The sequence below is a fragment of the Lissotriton helveticus genome, chromosome 7, assembly GCF_964261635.1.
Source record: "Lissotriton helveticus chromosome 7, aLisHel1.1, whole genome shotgun sequence".
Classification (NCBI taxonomy): Eukaryota; Metazoa; Chordata; class Amphibia; order Caudata; family Salamandridae; genus Lissotriton; species Lissotriton helveticus.
This window is the reverse complement of record NC_136068.1, coordinates 1,458,644,264-1,458,669,352: the sequence shown is the minus strand read 5'-3', so window position 1 is coordinate 1,458,669,352 and position 25,089 is coordinate 1,458,644,264. Positions and strand designations below refer to the sequence as shown.

Genomic DNA, 25,089 nt, shown 5'->3' with positions numbered 1-25,089 from the left:
CTCCAGTGCCGAAGACATCACCGGGCGAGACGCGGGACTGCGAGGACCAGGGGGCCAAGCAACATCTTGACAGGCCGCACCTGGTCCTCTTCCCGCCCCGCCCCCCAGCACACGCCCAATCTTTGGGAAGCATAAATTTAATCTGCGGGTCCCGCATCGTGGGGCGCACGCGGGACGAAGCGCGGGGCTAAACCCAGGCAAAGGGCGGGCCGTTTTAGGCCGTTCGGGACTGGGCCACCCCCTTTTGCTCCTGTTATTATTTCATTTTTTGAACTATCTCCTTTTGCCTCCCTAATCATTGAACTATGACTGCTAGAGAGACAAGGAGCAAGGGCATGTTGGCAGGCGGACCAGCAAAAGGCACTCTGGACACCTATTTTGCCAAAGCGGGGTCTCTCCTGATTGATGAAATCACGGTTCTCGAAAGGCGTATATCCCAGGAAATTGAATGGGTGAAAAGATCCTCTTTAGGCCCTATAGCTCATGCTAGGTCACCTGAAAACAGACTAGAACGTATTGAGTCCGACAAAGGGGAAAATGGGGTCAGTGGGACGTCAGTCATGTCTGACACAACTAATTGCACCCTTCACAATATTGACAGCAATGCGAGCAGTCCCCATGAGCTAAGCTTACTAGCCCTACCTAGGTCTCAAGCACACCCCCCTTCCCCCACACCTTCTGTCACTATAGTTAATATGGTTGACACTAACAGTAGAGTTAGCGTTCCAACACAGGGGGAAAGGGAAGGAGCAATGCCAAAGAGGAAAGAGGGGCACAAAATACAGGGGGGCGCAAGGCTAAAGTTGCAAAGCTCAACCCAGTAATTGCTGTCAATAAACAGGGTTCAACCAATAAGGGACCTGCACAGCCGGATTACAACCAGGCACTACCTATCACAAATTCACCCCTACAGGTATCAGATAATGTAATTCCTCCTTGCCTAAATGAAATCAATGGCGACGATGACATCACCATGTCCAATATTGGCGCTCTTTTGAAGTCACTATTAAGCCCTCTAGAAGCACACCTAATAAAGATTGAGGCCAGGCTTGTGATTATAGAGAAAGCAACTGTGCAATTAGCTGACACCTACAAAAAAGATAGTAAGGTAGCTGGAGGAGGGGTGGAGCCTAGGAACAAGAAAACTACATTGGAGCCCCCAGTGAAGGATGGTAAACTTGCTCCCGTGACATTACATACACAGCAGCCCTTATCACATACTGTTACACCTCAGCCAACTGACTGCGCCGTACCTCCCAGCAACACCGAGAGGAAAGCTACAGTTACACAGGGAGTACATATTGCCACTAAAAAAATCAGGCCAGTGAATTTGCCGCCAGAGGCGAGTCCATATACAGTTATTCTAGCTGGTGTCCCTGAGCTAAAACCTGATTACAAAGAACCTGTTGCTGCGTTGACAAATAAGGTGGTAAATTGGCTTAGTACAAACAGACCTCTTCCCCGTGGAGTATCGAGCGAGGTTCTTATGGTAAGGAGAGTCCCGTGGTTAGGCAACTCAAGGAAATCGATCACCGGAGATTGTGTCCTAATTAATTTTAGGGATCCCAGGACCGTCTCCCACATATGTAGATGGTCGCATCCGGACCAGGGGACATCTATCCAGGCCCTACCCCTATCCTTTTTCTATCCACCAACAGAGTGGACACACGAGGAGGCGGGATGGGAAACAATTACTAGGAGGGGGGAAGGTTGGGTCGGTAGAGAGAGAGGAGCCTTCCCTCATTCCAGACCGCAGCGTTTTGCCCACTTTCCGACATTTAACAGGTATAGCTGTTTAGACATGGTCGACTGACAGCACCTGATCGGGAGCGGGGAGGCCGGTGGTCGATCATCGGGACTTAAAAAAGGAAAAACTACCCACCCCACCGAACTTTCTGATAAATCCCAGGGGGGAGTCATCGGGACATGCAAAAAAATACCAAGGCGGTTCAATTGACTTCTATAGGGCCCAGATCCGTTTTGATAGATATTATAGCTGACCAGGAACTATTGCCAAGTCTACGTGAGACGAGCACTCTACCACCTAAAACAACAAATTATAGATGACCCTCTTTAAAGATATTATCGTGGAATGTGGCCAGCCTGGGGAATAAATTGAACTGCCCGAATTGGAGCTTACTTATAGAGGGTATGGAGATATGTATGTTCCAAGAAACCTGGGCGAGAGAAGATGTCCACCGTCCTGGCTTCGAGACATTCTCCATCCCGGCGAAATGGGGGGGTAAGGGGCGCCCCTCGAGAGGTCTCGCAACGTGGGTGGCGGTCGACCTGGGTTGCAAAGCCAGATCACTTGACACAGCCTCTGAGGATATTCTGGAGGTCTTGTTGGAGTGGCCTAATTTGAGCAGACTGGCTGTGGTAAACGTTTACTCTAGGCCGGTAAACATTACACAGTAGTTGCGCACCATCGATGAACTATCAGTTTTCCTCAGCGACATCCCCCAAGGTACACCCTTTCTGGTAGGAGGTGACCTAAACTGTCATTTTGAGCCTCTCCTAGGCTTATTGGATGGGCTCTCACTAGAGGAGGATGCAGCGTGGTCTGTACCCCCTACGTCAGACCCCCCCCAGAGCTTGTACCCCTCTTGCCGTCCAGATCACTGCCTTAACCCTGAAACTTGGTGTGCGGGCGTGTAACGGGCGTATAAACTCTGATATCCCCCCAAATGCACATACAATAGAGTGGGTAGGGAGTCAAGACTGGACTATATGTTGGTCCAACTCGCTTTGTGGTCTCATATTACTGATTTTAAGGTGATCCCAAGGGAAGACAGCGACCATAATGCGCTTGAACTGGAATATGCACTCCCCGGCTTAGATGACAGCGGGGCAGCGTCAGCCACACCAGCATCTGCGCTGGTACTGACAAACAACAGACGGAGAGCGAGGTGGGAGAAGCTAGCAGTGAATGCAGATAAGATTTCAGGGCTCTATGCCCGGACCATTCCCAAACTGGACAAGGTGTGTGCAATAATGGAGCTTGCTAGCACCCAGGATATACATGAGCAACTGTGGTTGGCGCACGAGGAGCTCATTAAGTCCGTAGCGGAAGTCCTATTTACCACAGGAAAAAGTGGGGGCGGCTGTTCCAATCGCCCCACTTGGTATAACGCTGCATGCCGCAAGGCTGAATCAGACTTGCTGATTTCAATTAAGGCGGGTACAGACAGGTCTGAGATTCAGGTCAGAAGGAGGGATTACAAGCGCTTGGTCACCCACGCAAAGAGTGAATGGAAACAGGAGAAGTGGGAAAATCTCGCAACCTCATTAGTTGCCATGGATTCTCGCAAATTCTGGCGCATTGTTAATACAGGGTCCGAGGAGCCAGTTTCGGCTCTCGAACCTAATATTTCAGCAAAGGTCTGGCAGGACCATTTCCAGTCACTTTATATGGTTGATGATGGGGCTCTAAATCATGCACAACCGACCATTAGCGGCTCACTGAAAGGGGAACCCTTTACAGAGATGGAGGTCCGAGCCGCCATTGCAGGGCTGACATCAGGCAAAGCGCCTGGACTAGACGGTCTGACTAGACGGTCTGCCTGGCGACTTATTTAAGCAGGAGCCTGACGAATGGGCCCCCTACTTGGTGTTGATATTCAATGCTGTCCTAAGGGGTATGGAGGTACCAAGTACTTGGCTGGGCGCAGAGATTGTGCCGATATTTAAGAAGGGGTCACCTCTGCTCCCAGCCAACTACAGGCCTATCAGCCTCATAGACATACCCCAGAAAATATTTGGTAGTCTGATACTTGACCGTATCCAAAGTTGGATAGAGGAATCTGGAATTTTGAGCCCCTACGAGGCAGGATTTAGAAAGGGGGTCTCAACCATGGACCAGATTTTCCGTTTAAATCTTCTGTTTTGGAAGACAGCGGGAATCGAGGGCGGCAGTTTGTACACAGCATTTGTGGACTTACGGGCCGCCTTCGATTTAGTTCCCAGCGTTAGTCTATGGACTGTGTTGGCGGAGTTGGGCATTCCAGCCGATATCCTCTCGATCTTAATAAGATTGCATCAGGGGAATTTTGCACGTGTCAGGTGCGGTAGGAATGGGGCACTTTCTGGTAGATTCCCCGTTGACATAAGGGTGAGACAGGGTTGCGTGCTTGCACCGACCCTGTTCTGCCTCTTTGTCAACGGGGTAATCGCCCATTTGACTAGGATAGGTGACATCGATGCTCCAAAGCTCAACGGCAGCAGGGTGCCCGCTATTATGTTTGCGGACGACACCCTGCTGCTGTCTAAATCCCCTTTGGGAATACAACGGGTCTTGGATGGGTTCTCGATTTTTTGCGCGGAGCGGGGGCTTGAGATCAATGCTCTTAAAACTAAATACATGATTCTCAACCCCCCCTCCTCCTCAACACGCCCCAATCCCACTATAGCCACTCAGAGACTTGAGAGGGTATTCAGTATTGAATACCTCGGGGTGACTATTAACCAAAATATGACCTGGGACACGCACCGGACCAAGGCGAACATGAAACTAGTACAGTTAACGGGTGGCATTTGCAGGATGGTAAGCAGGTCAACCTATAAACCCCTTGGTCCTGTGCTTCAAATTTATGAAATGCAGGCAAGGGGGGCAGTCACCTACGGGGGGGAACTCTGGGGCCACATACCAGCCCAAAACCTGCTGTCCACTGAAAACAAATTTATTAGGCAGTTGATAGCTCTACCCTCAAGTACCCCGCTTCTCCCGATGAGGCTAGATCTGGGTCTAAGACCAATTACAGAGGAGTTGGGATTGAAACCAATTACTTTCTGTCGTCGAATCTGGAGCACGCCTGAACTCATGAATTATAGGACTGAGCTCCAAGAGATTTTATCTTTACCAAACGCCACACACATTCCGTGGTTGAGATACATTAAACAAACTTGTGAGAGCCTAGGAAGACTAGATTTATGGTTAGACCCGGGAAATGCATGTTGTAGGATTCCACGCAAACTCCTCTCAAGGGACTTCTACGAGCGAAACTTATTTGCATTAGTAGAGAGTACACGGGAGGGGTCCCTTACTAATGTGTTTATCAAATTTAAAGACTCATATTATTTTGAGCATGTCCTCGATGGCATTAGTCCCGTTTTGACCAGGAAATTGTTTCTGCAGTGGCGATACGGCACACTCCCCCTCAGGGCATTTACCAAACGCTGGGGTCAGCCCTCGCCCACAGAACAGTGCCCGGTATGCACACATCCCCAGGAAAATGATTTGCACATCATATTTTTTTGTAAGGCTTACCATAGATCTAGGAAGCACTGGCTTATCCCACTTTTAAAAAACCTAGGTTTTAGACATCACCTTCCAGCATACAGAATTCTAAAGACGGAATTATCACCACTGATTGTGTTCACGGTGGCAAAATTCCTAACAGCGATGTGGCATACCCGTACTCGTTACATAAAGTCAGTCACTGATTTGTGAATAATGAAATGTACTGTCAACGTTTAATCACAATGCACTCTAATTCTTTTAAAACGTTTATTGCAAGGTCATATAATTTCTGTTTTACTCGTTATTGATTGTAAGTTGATTTTAAATTGCATGTATATCTTTTATGATCTAAGTAGATCGAAATAAAGATTGAAATGAAGAGTAAAGACAAGGATCACAGAACATCAGAGCACAATCCACTGTGGACGCATTGCCACTACGATGTGCAAACATTTCAGTGATCTCAGACGTTCCCCTGATGACCTAAGGTGGACCACTCTGCAGGCCAGTCCCATGTGAAACACAACAAATCTCTTCAAGAAAGACCAGCGCTGGGTCTTCCACCTCCACACCAATAGCGAGGGGCTGAATGACGAGATTCCTCAGTGTTGATATATAACTCTGATACTTAGGTTCTCGATTGTATTAACTGATCATTTCCATGTATCCCTTAATTTATAGCAACAAGAAATAGTCCGTAGGACTCCCTCCCCAGGTCTCGTCCACCATCTTGCACCTTTCTATCATCTTCTGATAAGAACAGTACCTCCCTAATTTGATTGGACCATAACTTTCAGAGCCCATGTATTGGACCTCCATTGGCTGTCATTCACAGGCCCTCCCCCCCCCCCTTTACGTGCTTTTTATTCTCGTGATCCATGGCAAGAGAGAGAAAAACATAAAAGGGGGATAGGAAGAAGGAAAAGATGGACAAACAGTGACAAGGAGATATAGGAGGGGAGAAAAGAACCTTCAAGAGTGATATAAAAAGGCAGGGAGTGTTTGGTGGTGGATTAAAGAGGCATGAGGTGAAAAATGTTGTGCCAGTGGTTGCAGTTTGTTTGGACCCACCAGCATTTATATTTGGTGACCAGAACATATTTTCCATCATAAGACAAGGGAGAGAAAGGCAGAAATGGGGGAAAGTATGAGGAAGAGAAAGACAAGGCACGAAGACCAAGTGGAGAGTAGGGATAAAAAAGAACCTATCAAAATGATTATAAAGGGGCAAAGAATGTCTGGTTGTGGATGATAGAGACATGGGATGGAATCAAAAGCAAAATAATATTTGTATTTGGCAACCATGCCATTAAGCAATACCAGCGGCAGTTGCCTATAAAATACTTTGTGAACCTAGACCCCAAGAGTAAAAGGCAAAGGGAGGGATGAGACCTGATAAAAGAGAGTGGTTGAAAGGCAGCCGGATCAGCCGGATCAGCGCAGTGGGAAGAGGAAGGGTCAGAGCCACATGAGAATCCAAGCAGAAAAATGGATGAAAATGTGATCATGGAGTAATGGGGTTAAACGATGAGAGATACCAGAGAAACAAGACAAGATGAGTCTTGAAAGAGTGCTTTGCCAGTTCAGAGGCAAAACATTATATCAGCAGGAAGGATAAGGCTGAGATAGGTCTGCTTCCACCATTTACCTTACCTCTTCACGTATTTAGTGAAACATTTTCCTTATTTTATTCCCTGGTAAAGCCGTTTTACACAGATCTTCCATCTTGCCTGCTCTTACTCCTCCACTTAACTCTTTTCTGATGCATAGTGCATTCTTCATCTGCTTTCTTTATTTCATGTGATACATATACCTCGGAACTCTCTGTGTAGTGCTTTGGTCAAAGTCATTCCATAAACGCTTGGAGCCGTTAAAATCAAGATGAAAACAATTATTGTTTCCCCTTTGAGATTCAATGTATTTTTTGGGGTAGGTCCTCACGCTCTTGGCCCGTTCATTCTAAATTAGGTACATTTGTGGACCTGTCACTTGCCATTGCTTTTCAAGTTATTACATCCAACTGGAATTGTGCCAATACTACTTGGTGGAATCTTCTAAGTTCTCATCATAGACTTGATAGCATTAGCTACATCTACACTACAGATGATTAATAAAGAACTCTTTTGGTCTCTACTCATTGGTTACTTAAACAAAAGCCATAAACTTTCCAAGGAGTCTACGGTGATTTTACAGCCCCCATGACTTTTTCCCTTTACTGTTTTGCCCTTTCCTGTTTATTAGCATACATAGTTTATTCAACCAATGTTATTATATGAGTTATTTTATGACATAAATGTATTTTTATGATACATTTATAGGACATGTATCACATATTTTTTAAATTCCTTTCTTTCTTTCTTTTTCTTCCTTTTTCATTTCTTTTGTTTTTGTTTTTCTCTTTTTCTTTATGTTACTCTTCCTTTTCCTTTTTCCTTTTTAATACATTATAAAACATAAAAATGCATTTCCGTAAGTGCAGAATTATAATACTATCTTAATAAGTTAATTGTACACTTTATCGCATCTTTTAATTTAATATTATTTCTTGTAATTATTCTATTGCATAACCTTGGTTTTTCATTTTAAACAAAAAGAAATTCTGTATACCTGTATTACACTGTAATAAAGCTTTCATTGAACAAAACAAAAAAAAACGATTATTGTTTGTAGTGTGAAAAATCTAAGCTTTTAACTTGTCTTTTTATCTGTCTCCAGCTCTTATATTACATTCGGAATGTTCATTTCACAAATTCCAATGGGGAGGAGGTGTTTTTTGATGTCAATGGAAACCCGCCGGGAGTTTATGACATTCTTAATTGGCAAGTCACATCCAAACAAACCTTCAAGTTTGTAACAGTTGGTCGTTTCGACTCTAGAGCTTCTTCAGGGCTGGAGCTCACAATCAATCAGAGCACAATTGTGTGGAATGGAGTTGAAAAACAGGTATTTATTGCCATGTCAAACTGGTCCGTAGTAAGTGAACCTATAGGAAAGCGTGGACTATTCTAGCTTGGTGTTAATTTTAAAAGTCTTGTCTCAACTGGTTTGGATTTATCTTTTATGGTTGAGCACAGAATCATTATCTCAGATCGCTGACGATGTTGATTTATTTTGACACGATGAAAGATAAAAGGTAAAAGGCGTGGTCTATTCAGCTAAAATAGAATAAAATATTTGACAAAAGAGTCCCACCTTTTTGACTGACAGGATTTGTCTTTATAAGTTCTGGTCCAGTCAAGTCGCAGAATAGTACATTTCCATCGCATTCCCAGAGTGACCAAATGTGTAAAAACGCAAGGGATGGTGTGTTACATCATTGCCTGATTTGGTAAAGAGTTTTACTGTAGCAAAGCCAGCAAAATAGCAAAATTGCAGGCTTTGCAATTGCAAAACTCAAAGTCACAATGTAATATATTTGAGTTGCAAATGTCCTTCTGTTTCACAATCCACCCACAGCAATTCATTCTAAAGTTTTGGAAAAAAGAAGCATGAAATAGTCATCCATCCTTCCAAGTGATTCGCAGTGATATATATCAAAGATTTGAGACCTCGTTTGTAGTAGTAAACTATTTATTGAATATCAAGACCCGAAAGGCTGTGGTATCCTTTTGCAAAGTGAAAGCTGTCCCTGAAGAATAGCTTTGTCTTTGTGAATGCGGGCTATCTGGACATTGTGAGGAGTACTCAGCAGTACAGATGATTGCTGAATGTTCCCCCAATGTCATTTGGGACATGCTGAATTTCATTTGCAGCCCCTATGTCTTTAAGAGGCAAGTGCTGCAATTTTGGCATTTTGTGAATTAAAATTAAGTCGCAGAAATCTGTTAGGATTAACAATGTGAATTCTTCCTCCCTAATATGCACAAGATCGGCTTATTGAAGATTGTTGGAATGGCCCTTTTTAGGGTGCTTTCCCTTGACCTTTTGTCCTTTCTGGTTTTCAGCTGATCTATGTGCTAGCCTTAGAACTTTGAGCACTTTGACACTGCCATTCAGTGTCAAAGCACTATGCTTATTATATATATATGCTGGTGATTGGTGTAGACGTGATTGGCTGACTTGAGTTAACTGTGAGTCCCTTGTCCAATGGTAAGACATCTACCTTGGGCATGTAACTAATTCTACTCTGTGGGCATGCAGCACTGGTTATGCCTCCCACTAAGGTACCTCTTCAAATGTACCACAGGTTTGCCATGGCGGGACCTGTGTGTGCAGGTTACTGTTACTCAGCTTGACATTTAAAAGCTACTTACCATCATTCTGCATGTCTCTCGCTACATATGAGTACTCCCTGGGGCACGCACCCGGAGCCTAGTTTGAGGAAAGCATCTCCGGGGTCACATTCTATGATTAAGGGGGGAAGCATGTGATCCCCCCCTCCCTGTCAATTCCTGGACCCTGGAAACCCCATCCCCAGGGGCCACAGGTCGATGCCCCAGTGCCTATAAGTGACATCTACAAACCTCAATTTGGGAGCAGCCGGGGGAGCCCCAGGGCCCTCACATTCCCAGTCAGCTCCTCACATAGTGCAGGAGCAGGCATTGCTCCTGCACTATGCAAACTCAATGTATCTGTCCGCTCCAGAAACATATCTCTACTGCCTCAAACTGGTCCAAAAGGCAGGAGCCTGGTTGTCAGTGATACCCGGAGATGTGCCCACATAACTGCTGTCTTGAGGTCCATCCTATGGCTACCATCTATTCCAAAATAATCTTCCAAACACTGACCAGTGTTCATACGGTGATAAATAGCAAAGCCCTACATGATTAATGAGTAATTGTTTCCTAATTGCGCTACTTTTTCATTGCATTCTACCAAGTACCTTTTGCAGGCATTTCCCAAAACAAGAATGGTTTGTTCTGGAGACAACTCACTTGTGATAGCTGATATGAAGCTGAAAACTTGATACCCTGTGATCTAGCTCCAGGAAGCTGCTGCACACTTGCGGTCTCCTCCCCAGTAAGAACTATCATGAGAGACATTACAAGTGACATTATGAAATTTAGCCCTCAGGCTATCATAAAACAACAAATATCTGGGAGCAATAATACATACAAGCATACAAAGCATGTTACAAAATGGTCACCTGCTTAATATGGACTTACTTTGCAACATGGCCACCACCCTAGGTTCCTCACAGTGTAGGAATCTACAGTAAAAGGGGGAGATAATCTGGGAGAAAGAAGGTGGTGTAGAAGAAACCAAGGAAAGAGGTGGGGCCTGGAGAGACTGAGAAAAAGAGGGACAGAGGGAGCATCATAGCTGATGAAAAAGGAGGTGGGGCAGTGATGACAGGAGTAAGGATGAGTTAAGTGGCGTGATGGGGTTGGAGGTACTGGGCATACAGAAAGAGAGAGGGAGGGACGGCCTGGGGCAACAAAAGCAAGGATTGACTGGAGTAGGGAACATCCTTTACAACGCGGATGTTACACCGCAGTTCCCTTAGGACGCAACTTTTACAACGCAAGTTGTAACAACGAATTGCGCTGGGGGGCGCTCCAGGATAGTAAATAGTTTAATTTACTATCCAACTCCTTCCCTACTATCCATGGGGACTGGAGTTGGAATAGTAAATTAAACTATTCACTATCCAGCCCCCAACAATGCGTCGTAAAGTACTGCGATGTAAAACATCGCGTTGTAACGACATACATCCGACTGGAGTAGTCAATAGTCTATACATAGGAGAAAGACGGTGGGGTGGGAGAGGGCAATAAAATGCAGACACACGAGGAAAAAGAGGAAAAGTCATGCACATTGGTGTAACAATAGCCCCCAGCAGTCCCTGTGGTGCTGGGGGGGGGGCCTGAGCACCAGGGAGCCCCCTCTGGCACTCTGCATGGGTCGGCCTCAGAGATCCTATCTGGGTCTGGAGCACAGGGGCCCCCTTTACGTACTTTGCTGGGGGCCCCCACAAGTTTCATAATGCAATTAGTCATGCACTCACATTGATTGTTAAAAATCAAGTGCTATAGAAACATGCAAGAGGAAAACAGTTCTCTTCTGTCAGCAGTGAAGGATATAACTCAGCCAATCAAAATGGACAGACTGAAATACTCCTCTGGGTTAAACAAACTCAGAAGTAAAGAGAAAAGCTAAAATTGATCGGAAAGCCATCAAGTCATGAAGAAGTAGGAATCCCAACCTTACAATATATTAAAGTATTGGTACAATAGGTGTGCCAAGTAAACAGCTAAAGCTGTTTCTCGCAAGACCAAATAAAGGGAACTCATCCTCATGCCAAGGTTACTAGTGTTCTACCTTTGCCTAAGAAAGCAATGAGAACTGTGGGTAGACTAGAGAGACACTCCAATCTATTTGTTGTGTTTAGGGTATGGAAGGCACATGTAGATTTTTGTGGTAAATTGGGTTATTGGTTGAAGGGGTTAAACCCTATTCAATCAACAGCCACAATCATTGTCAGGGTGAACCAGAAAAAAGTTACTAAATTAACCTAGGCTTAACCCTCTGGTGGATAGGTACAAAAGCAGGCTTAACTAAGAATCAATGTGTAAAGTATTTATGCAGTACACAAACAGTAATAAAGTGAAAACACAACACGAAAAATCCCACACCAATTCAGAAACATAGAGTAAATATGAATACAGTGCTTGACACCAAAACAGCAAAATTCCAATTAGTAGAACTAGAGATAGGCAATTTTAGAGGTTTTGAATAAATCAAGCACAAGAAGGAAACAATGACATCTAAGGTTATTTGGTCACGGTGGACCGGGTCCAAGTCACAAGTTCCAGTTGATTTAAAATGGAGTACGAATCTGGGTTCAGGACTGAGTTTCGTCTGCTTGAAAAAGTATCATGTGGCTTGTGAATCGAGATGCAGAGTTCTTGCGTAAAGTTACGCGGGCCGGCATTGAGGAGGTGTTGACGAGGAGCTGCAACGGAAGGTACGGTATCAAGATGTGTCACACAGAGTCATGAGTCGATGAAGCTGTCGACTGAAGCTTGCATTGCGAGGTTGTGCATTGTCTTCGAGGAAGCTGGGAGGATTTGCACTGCGAAGCATCACTGTCAAAGACGAGATGTGTCTTGCTGGGCCTGTGTCGGCATCGAGCTGTGTCATCATCGATAAAGCCGCCATGGCTTGCATGGACTTGTGCTGCCATGTGTCGGTGTTAAAGCAGAGATGCGTCACACTGGGCTGGTGTCAGTTGTGAGCTGTGGTGCACTGTATTGAGAAGTGTATGGTTGTATCAACACTGAAGAGATCTGTTACGTACCTGCGGCTTGAAAAGGCGGCCAGTCCACTGACCCTTGCAGATTCCCTGGAGCCCTATGTCCAGACAGGTATGCTGAATCCAGCAGGATAGGTCAAAGCAGAAGATTCCTGGTGCAGCAACAGCAGACCTTGGCCAGAAAAGCAGTACTTCTTCGTTGCAGAGTCCACAGTTCCAGATGTGATCTGAAGAGTTAGGTCTGGTGTCCACTATTCATATGTAATGCCCACTTTGAAGTGGGAGAAGCTTCTAGAGTCCTCCCTCTACCGAGATTCCTGGAATTTTCTTCTACCCTGCCCGGGCCCCACATTGTCTGGTGTCATAAGAGACAAGTATGAAATCCTTTGTTGATGTACTAGAGGAGCCCCTTTGATATGCAAGTGTGGCAGGTGACAGTTCTGCCTCCTCTTCTTGCCAGAGATGGCCCAACCTGCCAACACGCAGACGCTCTATCCTGAAGCTGCCTGGGAGGAAGATACAAAAGTCAGCTACACCTAGTCATGTAACTTAAAATTTGACTTCACCGTTAAAGGGGGTTTTAAATTGCAATCTGCATACACCAAACATGACTTTCTTACCTGCTCCCAATCAAACGTTATCACTTATTAAATTTAATAAGGTAACCAAATTTTATTCTATGGGAGAGGTAGGCCTTGCAATACTGATAAGGAATTTATCAGTTTTTCACTACCAGGACATGTAAAAGTTAAATGTGCCTCTCTAACCCCTGCCGGATGGGCTGTTGAAGGCCTAGCCTAGCAGTGACTTATACATATTAAATAGGGAGGTTTAGGCCTGGCAAAAGGTTTGTTTTGCCAGGTCAAAATGGCAGTTTAAAACTGCACATAAAGGCTGCAATGGAAAGTCTGAGACATGTTTAAAAGGCTATTTAAGTTGGTGGCAGAATCAGTGTTACCGGCCCTTTTCTATGGACTTACAGGGGAATTAAATGTGCCACTTGGGATAAAGCTAATGTCACCATGTTTAAAGGAGAGAGCACAAGCACTTTAGCGCTGTTTAGTAGTGGTAAAATGTGCAAGGTCAACAAAAACAAATTCAGCAACAACAGGACGAATAAGTCAGAAAAATTGAAGGATAACCACCCTTAGGCTTACAGGGCTAACATGTTTCCTCCCCTCAGTTGAAAGTGGGGAGAACTACCCGAAATCCTAGGTGTTCTCATCACTAAGGTGGAAGAACCTGGAGAGACCTTCAGGATTGGTGAGATATAACCCAGGGCAGTGTTCACCATAATGTTTCTCCCTGTAGGGAGATGAACCACCTCAACAGCTTGGAATTTTCACTTCTCATTTGAATGAGCCATCTGAGGTGTCTCTAGTTGTCTGAACCCGGAAGTGAGCCCCAAACAAGTATTGGTTCAGCTTCTTCAATGTCCAGACCACAGCAAAGGCCTCCCTCTCATTAGCACTCCACCTCTGTTACTGCAAAAGTAACCTCCTACTGATTAAGGGTACATGTTGTTCTAGGCCCTTCTCATTCAACTGTGCATAGACAGCCTTTTTTGCCATACTCTGAAGCGTCTCTCTGCACAATAAATTCCTTGGAGAATTCAGGAGCCTTGAGTACAGGTGCCATAAATTTTGCGTCTTTTAGGGTGTCAAAGGTTTTCTGAAAGGCTTCTGTCTGCTTCTTCGAAGTTAGCTCAGTTAAGGGGGCAACAATGGTGCCCTATCCCTTAACAAACCTCCTGTAATATCCAGTGAGACCTCATCTCAGTGCCTGGGTTTAGGGTGTTCTCAGGCCAGCATAGTTCAATCTTGGCCTGGACGGGGCTGCACTTTGCCCTTTCCTATCATTTGGCGCAGATATACCACAATTCCCTGCCCTAACTGGCATTTACTGGCCTTGATAGTCAGGCCCACCTACTGCGGGGCCTGAAGCACCTCCTGGAGGTGGTACAGGTGTTCCTCCCAGCTGGAACTAAAGACAGCTATGTCATCTAGGTAAGCAGCACAGAATGCCTCTTTCTCAGCCAGGACCCTGTCCACCAACCTCTAGAAGGTGGCTGTGGCATTCTTTCAGCCAAAGGGCATCCGCCAAATTTTGACCCTTGTTTTTGCCCCCTCAGTCAGAGTAGTCTGCGACTAGCATGATGTAATATCAAAAGTACTGAGGAAGTTAGCAGTGCCCAGCTTATCTATCATCTCATCACTAGGAGGATGGTGGGAACATCGGTCTTGGTGACTGAACTGAGTCCGCACAGATCATAAGTTTTGGGTGGCTTCCAGTGAAGCGGCCTTGGGCACCAGCTAAACTAGGCTTTACCAGGGACTGCTGGAGGGCTCAATCAACCCCAATACCGGTATCTTGGAGACTTCCTCCTTGATACAACCTATCACCTTGTTTGACAAGTGTCACTGTCATGGGAACACAGGTGTGTAAACCCAGGGGTGAGGAAAAACAGGGAGGCAAACTGGTCCAACAACTGGTGACAGCCCCTGTGCTGTTCGAGAGTCAGAGTAGGGGAGAGGTTGACACTCTCTACTGACCGTCATGCTCCTTGGAAGACAGGTGGTGAGGGAGCAGTTCACTCTCCTCTTCTACCACATCTTCTGTCATAGCGAGCATGATGACCCCAGACCTCTCAAAGTGTGGTTTGAGACCATTGATATGGAGTACCCTTAAGGTGTTTATACGTGTTTTGAAATCCATCAGGTAGGTGGTCTTTCCCTTCTGTTCCTTCACCTCATAAGAGGCCTGCCTGAGCTTGCTAGATGGCAAGTTGAAGGTGGACCCACCAAGGAGGAATTCTGCATGGCCCCACCTTAGAGGGATAGAGGCAGCATTCTGAAGCCGAGGCAGCAGGTGACACCTCTGGTGATCACCTTCTCTAATAGGAATGACCTCCTGTAGAGTGAGCCTGAGGTTCCTAGACAGGGGTCAAACAGTGTGTGAGTAGTTATAAGTCCTACTTACTGAGACTGGCTCATGGTATATCCCTGAAAGGACATTTGGGACAGGACCAGAACTTTGCCAGGCTACTCCCCTACTTCTAGTGGTCTTGGATGAAGACAACCTCAGATACATGCTGTAGGTCTTGTCCCACCTGCCAGGCTAGCTGGAAAGCAGGAAAAAAGCTAAAGGCTCACCTGGTTCCTTTGCATGGCATTTGCTCCCACTTGAAAGCATGGACATTCCCATTGTAGGGGCCCTAGATCAGAAAACTGCCCTGGGCTATAGGGTTATCTTGCTTTTGGTTGACCATAACACTAGGTACCCAGAGGCCATCCCTCAGAGGTCTGTGACTGCACCTGCAGTGGCGAGGGCCCTAATGGGGATTTTTACCTAAGTGGTGTTCCCCAAAGAAGTGATATCTGACAGAGGCACCAATTTCATGTCTGCAAACATGAAGCCCATGTGGAATGAATGTAGGGAAACCTATAAGTTCTCCACACCCTATCACCCCAAAACAAATGGGCTTAAGGGAGTCAACAAAACCCTCAAAGGCATGATTATGGGCCTACCTGAGCCCATAAGGGGGATGTGCACATCATTTTGCCATGCCTATTCCTTGCCTACAAGGAAATACACAGAAAGGAGCAGGGCTTAGACGATTTGAACACCTCTATGGTCACCCTGTGAGGAGACATCTCAGTCAGATAAAGGAGGGGTGGGAGCAAGCTCCCAAGAAACCATGCCAGGATGTGGTTAGCTAAATCCTGGCCCTTAGAAACTAGACTGAGAGATTCTGTAAGAAGGCATATGAGAATTTGGAGACCGACCAGGAGGTGATGAAACTCTGATATGACCAGAAGCCACACTGGTAGAGTTTCAACCTGGCCAGAAAGTGTAGGTGATAGAGTCAGTAGATCTCAGAGCCCTTCAAGACCATGGGTCACGGCCCTATGAGGTGAAGGAAGAGGGAGACACCAACCTGGTATATTCCAAAACACATTAAAAAAACCTAAGGGTGCTCCATATCAATCATCTCAAGCCACACTTTGAGAGGTCTGAGGTCACCATGTTCCCCAGTAGGCTCTGGGCAGCTTTGTCAGATTCCCAATTAACCAGTACTATGGGAGGGGCAAAGGCTGATATCTCCCACTGCCTGCCCTTCCCCTTCTTGGCAGCTGCCTGGGTCATTCCTCCAGGCTTCCATGACTCCTCTCTTGGGCAGCCTTGCACCGTAAAGTCATACATACCCACTCAGGCAATCCTAATATCTACAGATGTGATTTGACCTTCACTTCCTTCTGGAAAGTGATCTCCATGTCACTGACCAACATACAATCTACAGGCATGTCAGGGCTCACAGCTACCTTTAGGGAATCTGAGACCCCACCACTCAAAGGCAACCAGAGTACCAGTGTAATGGCTGTCACGGTCATCTGTGATCATTACCTGGTGGTCTCTATTAATGATGACCTGCTCTGAGGACACCAAATGACATTTCACAGTAGTCATATTGGCTCTTGGCTCTCTAAGAGCCTCCAATTCCTCACTGATGGTGACCCACTGCCTATATTTGAAAGTACTTGAAGGCATCTCCTTCACAAGCGCTACACTGGCCAACCCTGGTATCTGCCCACTAGTGGGGGGCTGTGCCCTATTCAGGTATTTGGTATCTCCCTTGTAGTGCCCCTAATTGTAACACTCATTTCACATATGAACAAACCTCCTGGTCTGTTTGTCATAGACACCCTTTTATTTGTTCAGATTGAGGCTGTTTACTGTTCCCTTGGGAATTATTTTGGGAGCATTTAGAGCACTCCTTATTTATAAGTTGTTCTCCCGCTCTTTCTCTGGTGGGACCCCTGACCACCCTTTAGGGAGTCCCCCCCAGATACCTTCTTGTGACCCTGGTGCTGAGCCAGCAGTCGGCCTCCTTAGCAAGCTTCCTGGGGTCAGTGAGCTTAATATCTATAAGGTGTTGGTGTAGCTATGAAACAAAATTACTGAACATGTGCTCTCTTGCAGATTGTACAGCACATTGTAGTCATTCACATCACTGGCCATTCAGTGTCTTGCAAAAGTAATCCACAAAGTCCGTCCAGGAGTGCTGGGGTAGCTGATGGCTGTCCCTTCATGTTGCCTGTACTTTCAGATAAAGGAGTCCTTCTGTAGAGGGAGGGGGTATCTCATCTGTCCCCCTTTCCTAAGGCCAGCATGACATCCCTCCCCTCATTACCTATGTGCATCCAGAGAATGGCCCCCAAATCCTCTTCAGGGATTCTATGAATCTCTGAGGCAAGCTCATAAGCTTCAAACCACTTATTTATGTCATCCCTCACGAAAAAGCTGGGCACCAGATCCTTGGGAACGTGGACCATTTTGTCTTCAGTGGACACTGTGGTTATGCTGTCACCATTGTTGCTGAACTCCACTTGTTTGTTTCTGATGTCCAGCTCTTTGAGACTCTTTCAGCAAAGTCCAGTTTCTTTGCAGCCAAAGCCCTCTCAGCCTCAGTCTTTCTCTCCTCTGCCTCTAGTTTTAATGTGGCCAGCTGCAGTTTGAGCTCCCTCTCAGCCTTTTTGCTCTCCAACCCCTCTAGGGAAACCCCAGAGGAAGACACACTACTCTCTGCCCTGACAATGTGCTTCCTTCCTGTGGTTGAGTTGTCTTCCTCCCCTATTATTGCAGCTCAGGACCCGTGCCTAGGCCCTCCTCTTACTCCTCCATACTCTCCTCCTCATCCTGGTCCTCTGATATTGCCAACAACTGGTGAGTCGCCACCCATGCCCTCAGAGCCTTCTGGAGCTCTAACTTCCTCGTGCTCTTCTTGGCTGAAAGTCCTTTTACCTACAGAACTCCTTGAGCTCAGTCACGGGGCCCCTCTCGTGTTTGATGAGTTCAAATTCCATTCCTGCAGGTATGGTCAGAGGCACAGACAATCAGTTAGAATGAGAGTGAATTTGGAGAAAAAAGAGCCAATCAAGGAGAATTTTAAAAACTCAAATTTGGATCAAATTACTGATATGGGATTTTAGTGTTACAGAAGATCAATGCATGGCAATGCACACATAGAAGTACTGTATCCCACCACTGAATATCACTATGGTAAATTGGGTTGTTGGTTGAGTGGGTGAAAGGCTACTCAAGCAACAGTCAACAATCCTTATCAGGGTGAACCACAAAAAGTCACTATATTAACCTGTGTTTAACCCTCTAGGAGTTTGGCACAAAAGCAGTCAGGCTTAACTTAGAGTCAATGTGCAAAGTATTTTTGCAGCACACAAACAGTAATAAAGTGAAAAGACAACTCAAAAAAATTCCACACCAATTTAGAAAGAATACAGTACATTTTAATAAATTATTTGACACCGAAACAACAAAAAAGAATTGGAAATATGCAATTTTAAAGGTTTTGAAAAAATCAAGCAGAAAAAAGCAATAAGCACAACCCCGTGGTTATCTGGTCATGGTGGACCGGTTCCAGGTCACAAGTTCAGGCTGGCTGCGATAGAGTGCAGGCCGGGTACAGGAACAAGTTCAGTCTGCTTGACAAAGTATTTTGTGGTCCAAGTAGCGTGATGCGGAGTAATTGTGTCGAGCTATGAAGGCTGGAGTCACAGAGTCATCGACAAGGAGCTGCAACGCAAAGTCAGGCGTTAAAATGTGTTGCGCAGTGGTGGAGTCAAAGAAGCCTGTTATGTCCCTATGGCTTGAATAGGGGGCCAGTCAACTGACCCTTGGGGATTACCTGGAGTTCTGGGTCCACAATTGGCAGGTTGGATCCAGCAGGGTATGTCATAGCAGCAGAGGTGTCAGTAAAACAGTCATTCTTCCTAGCAGAGTCCACAGGTCCAGAAGTGATCTGAAGACTGGGGTCTCAGGGTCCACTATTTATACTGGGATCCCACTTTGAAGTGGGCACCACTTATAGAGCCCTCCCCCTAGAGAGGTGCCTGGAATTTCCTTCCCCATACCCTGGCCCCAGATTATCTGGTGAAGTGTAGTTCCTATATTCCCAATTGGCTCTGCGCATTGGAATAATATATCCTATAGATTAGACGTAGGACTGAGCTCGACTAGGTCTCTATCAAATATACTAGACTTAATTGTGTGTGCCAGCTAGCTCAGAGGTCCCTAGAAACTTACTCGAATTCACAAGAAGGGATTAGTCTCTGACAACCGCATAAACATGACAACTTTGTTTCCCCAAGATAAAACGTATCTTCAGAGTCGTGGAAACAATAGATAGATATTTCACTCAGTCAATAGTGCATACTTCGTTTCACTAGAGGTGCAGAGAAAGTAGAAAGACGGGCGTTTTCAATAAAAGGATTTATTGAACAGTCTTCTTTCTCAAGCATCTAAATTTCAAGCACTAAAACATATAATCTAGAATATGTGTTTACAACCCCCAAAAATTCATATAAAATGCATTTTGAAATGGTTGCACACGAAAAATTAGCATTTTGTATAGTACACATTTAAGGGAAATTACTTCATTGTAAGCATATGATATGATATGATATTAGCAATGCTAACTGAATGAATCACGAAAATTACATTCATGAAATGGCTCTTAGTTACAGAAGAAAAAGGTCGAGCCCATCCCATAGCAGAATATACAAACTGTTTTGGTTTGTGGATTAGGCTAATATTTTTTCTAGGAAGTGTTCAAGGAATTCTTGTTCTCTAAGAATAGTTCTACTTTAAGCAAATTACTTGTTGTGCCAAAGTTAATTTTGTTTTTGGGAAAAAGTCAAATAAATCTGTCGTAAAAATAGAGTCTACAACTTGGTAGTTTTTGTTTTGAAAAAAGTGAAGAATTTCAGAGTTTGAAAGAACACTATGTGCTAACTTTAAAAGTTATTCTCGGTGTCAGGAGAAAACATTAAGGGCCCCGATGTAGGTAATTGTTTTTTACCGGTTCATAAATACCGACTCATACCGAATCGGTATTTATGAACCGGAAACCCAAATGTAGGTAAAAATCCGGTAAAAAATACCGAATCGGTATCAATCGGTATTCAAACTCGGTAAATACCGAATCGGTATCTACCGAATTGGTAATATCCGACTCGGTAACACCCATACAACCCTATGGCCTTCCAGTCCCATAGGAATGAATGGGAGACACCGAATCGGAATTTACTGAATCTGTAAATACCGATTCGGTAAATACCGAATCGGTAAAATCCGATCTCGAAATTTCGAATACATGACATGTGAGCCTGTGCACCAATCAGGGACACCCACCACACCCCACATCCTAGCATCTGAGAGATCAGCCAATCAGGTGCAAGTACCACACTCCAGTACCTGGAGGTGGCCACACCCATGCAGGTGCAGAGCAACAGAACTGCAGAGAGAGCTGGAAGGGAGACAGAGGAGCAGGCTGCAGTGAGACCAAGAGTAACAGCATGGAGTCCCAGGAGGCATAAAAGGATGGAGGGGACAGGAAGAGAAAGGTGAAATTCAGCCCAACAGAGCTCCAGGTGCTGGTGGAGGAGGTTGTGCAGCACTACAGCCAGCTGTTCGGGAAACAGTCTCTGCATGTAGCAGAGTCTGTAAAGAGGACCACCTGGCTGGCAATACAGAGCAAGGTCAATGCTCTAGGAGTGACCCACAGAGAAATTGACGACATGAAGAAGAGGTGGTATGATCTGAGGATCACCACAAAAAAAAACTAGCCACCCAGAGGAAGGAATCAGCAGCTACCGGTGGGGGGAAGAGCCGTGCCCCAAGCCTCACCGACCTGGAGCAGCTCGTGAAATCAACCATGGAGCCTGAAAGCATACATGGGATCGGGGATGCTGATAGCTCAGCCAGAGCTGCAAGTAAGAAAGGTAAGATGCATGGACATGTACCCGACCCATTCCCAGGCCCCTTCCCCAATGTGGGTGAATCACTCACAATCTAGCACACATGACTGTAGTCCCCAGCAATGCATCATGGTAGTTGTAGTCATAGGTACATACATCAAAGCTGCCAACACCGAACCCTGCATGCCATGCCACACTCCCCATGCACAAACAGTCTAGGCAAATGAAAATGTGTGTTAGGAATCTGTGTTGGGAAAACAGGCAGCTGATCATTGTCCATGTCTGTTCACAGGAGAGTCATCGCGCAGAGCAGCGCTGGGAGGGGAGTGTAGTGCCACAACATCGTCTGCGTGGGAGAAGGCAAAAGACACTGCTGGACCTAGCACTGTCCCTGAGGAAACATCCACACCCCAGGCACCCACAGCAATGGAGCACGACACCACTGCTCAGCCACTCTCGCCCCTGCTGTTCGACACACAGACTCAGCCAGCACCAGCAGGAGTCACAACACCCAGCTCAGGGTCCCCTGTGCGCGTGAGGCCAAGGAGGCAGGATGTCCCACCTTTACGGATCCTGGAGAGCTCCGATGAGGAAGTGGTAGTGGCTCCCAGACCTACTACACCAACAATGGCTGGCCACACTGGACAACTTGGCTCACTGGGATCTGGCCGTGCAGGTGACCGTGTCCGTAGGGCACGAGAGCAGGATGAGGGGCAGGATGTGTAGGGTGTCTTCGCTGGGCTTGAAGCCACAATGGTGAAAGTCCAGCGTATGCAGGCCAAAGGCATCATGGCTGTGCACCGGCAGGTGCGCATCCTGAATACCAGGATGTCGGACATCGATCGTGGGATAGGTGCCATGGCAAGGGGAATGGAGGCCATGGGCAAAGGGATGGAGGCAATGGGCAAAGGGATGGAGTCCATGGCAGAGGGGGTGAGGGGCATGGAGGAGCGCATGGGCACCCTCTGTGACAGGCTGCAAAGTGACCAAGAAGAGAGGCGCAGGTATAGGCGCCAGGTCTGGCTGCTCAATCAGTCGATTAACCGCTTGGCAACTTCCACCACCCTGCAGTGTCGCCGCTCTGTTAATCTGCAGACTGACATTGTTCACTGCTGCAGTGACTTGTCCCGGGGGATGGGGAGGGTGACCTCAGCAATGGAGGCAATGCTGACCCAGCTGACAGCCACAGGTGGCAACATGGTTGTTGGGGACACTGAGGAGTCAACGAGCAGGAGTGAGTCCAGCACGCCTGTTCAGGACATACGTAGGAGCAGCAGACTCCATGCCGAAGACACCGGCACCACTGCACATGTAGACCCCCAGCCCCGTGCCTCGCAAAACATCATGCGTAAGCGCAAGCATTGAAAGACATATTTATCACAGGACAGGTCAAAGTGAGGAAACTTTGGCAAAACATTGTGCATGGTGCATTTAATTTGATTAATGTTTTTTTGGAAGGTGCAGTTGTGTACATTAAAGTGAGTGTTCCAATCACTGGACATGGCTGTGTGTCATCGCTCAATTAGAAGTATCTGTTGGTAATTTCAGCACGTCGCAGTCGACCATCTGTTGCTGGTGCTGCTCCTGCTGCATTGTGATCTGCTTGTACTGTCCCATCATCAATGTCCTCATGATATGTGAGTTCTATCTCTGTGCCCTCCTTGGTGGCAAGATTGTGCAGCATGGCGCAGGTCGTAATAATCTTGCAACAGATAACTGGCGTGTATTGCCGTGCACCTCCACCCTTATGGAGGCACCTAAATCTACTTTTCAGCAGCCCAAATGTACGTTCCACCACGCAACGTGTTGTTCTGTGTGCCAGGTTATAAAGCCTTTCACTCCTGGTGGATGGGTTCAGGTAGGGGGTGAGCACAAATGAACGCAGGGCATATGCACTGTCACCTGGGTGGGAAAGGATAATAAGATTAGTCACATACTCAGGAGTGCTCCTTCTGCATGAACTGTCAGGGTGTCTCACACATACTTACCCAGCAGGTATCCATCACCAAAATCCCCAGCAACAAGGCGTCTATATATCCCACTGTTGGTGAATATGTAGGAGTCGTGGGTACTCCCAGGATATTTGGCTACAATGTCCGTTATCATGTTGCTAGCGTTGCAGATCACCTGCACATTGATTGAATATGTGGACTTCCGGTTTCTGTAAATGTGCTCAGTTGCTGCAGGTGGGCATAGTGGGATGTGCGTACCATCGATGCAGCCTATTATGTGCGGGAACTGTGCAAGTTGATAGAATTCGGTTTTTGTCCTTGCTAGTTTTGCAGGTGTCTCAGGGAACTCAATGTAGTGCTCCATCCTTTGCATCATGGCGTTTAGGAATTTTCTGAAGAAGCGCTCTGGGACACTCCACCTACAGTGGCTATCACGTGCTGGTAGCTCCTAGAGGCAAGAAGGTGTAGGCAGCACAGCACCTGTACATGGGGTGGGATGGCGTGTGCTCTTGGGGTTGGGTGTTCCAGATATGAGTGGAGGTCCCTGATCAAGTCCAGGATTGTTCTGGGGTGGAGTCGGTACCTTTGCAGGATCTCTGCTTCAGTGAGTTGGAAGAGGGTGATCCTCTGCCTATATACCTGCTATATACCACTCAGAAGCACCTCCCAGCGCAGTCTCCTCGGCCCGCAATCTGGGCGTCCAATTCGACTCTTCCCTCAGTTTTGACGATCATGCGCGCATCACTGCAGGGTGCTGTTTTAACCTTATTAGACAACTAAAGAAATTCTTCGACTTTCTCCCTATCTCTGCCAGGAAATCAGTTGCCGTTGCCCTGATCCTATCCAGGCTAGACTATTGCAATGGTCTACTGGCAGGCATAAAGAAGTCTACCCTCAAGAAGCTACAGAGCGTACAGCACGCAGCGGCCAGGCTCGTCCTCAAACTCCCTAGACGGTCCTCTGCCTCCGCAGCCCTCAACACTCTCCATTGGCTGCCCCTCCCTAAAAGAATCCTTTTTAAACTTCTTGTCACTGTTTTTAAAGCTACCAAGAACACAGGCCCCTCCTATCTCATTAAGCGCTTCCCACATTACATTCCATTGCGCCACCTTAGGTCATCAGGAGCCAACCTGGTCACCATACCCAGGTTTAAGCTCAAAACGAAGGGTGGAAAAACGTTTTCACTCCTGGCAGCAAAGGCATGGAATGGCCTCCCCTTCAACCTCAGGCACGCCCCCTCAGAAAGCCTTTTCAGGAAACTCCTGAAGACATGGATATTCTCTCAGCCCGACTCTCTGGTCCTCGCAGCCATCTGATTCCTGTTCACGCCAAGCTGGTTTCTTCTGTCTGCTCAGCGCCAAGATGCTCCTTCAGGAGCGATAGACGCGCTTTACAAAAACTAATAAATATCAAATATCAAATATCCTCCTTTAGCCAGACCGTCTCTCCTGCTGCCTGTATCCATAGCCGCCTTGCAATTACGTAGAAGGCCGCCATTGTGGGTGTACTGTTGCATTTTGGGAGCTTCTTTTATATCCTGTTCCTGGTTTCCACCTGCTTCCAATCCATGTTAAATACCGACTCCTAAATACCGAATTTCACGAAATTCGGTATTTCCTGACTTTGCTACATCTCAAATGGCCTTTTTTACCACTTCTTATTTACTGACTCGGTAAATATGAATTCGGTATTTACCGATTAGGTAACTTACCATTTCTTATTTACCGATTCGGAGATTATGTATTCGGTAAATTCCAAATCGTGTAATACCGAATCGGTGTTTTACCGACTGGTATTTACCGATTCGGTACGTTTTTGGTGACATACATCTCGATGCACTAATACCGGTCGGTAATGGCCGAATTTACCGAATTTCGGCCGTTACCGACCGGTATTTGGCTACCTACATCGGGCCCTTAGTCATCAAGG

The 25,089-nt window shown here is 46.3% G+C and overlaps 1 protein-coding gene across 1 annotated transcript in view; it reads left to right on the top strand.

The window, feature by feature from the left end:
* Positions 1-25,089, top strand: part of LOC144769532 (extracellular calcium-sensing receptor-like) — a 168,247-nt gene that overhangs the window by 133,872 nt on the left and 9,286 nt on the right. Inside the window, exon 3 of the mRNA XM_078653675.1 lies at positions 7,955-8,182. Within this exon, the coding sequence (XP_078509801.1) occupies positions 7,955-8,182 (228 nt within the window). The remainder of the gene's footprint in view (positions 1-7,954; positions 8,183-25,089) is intronic.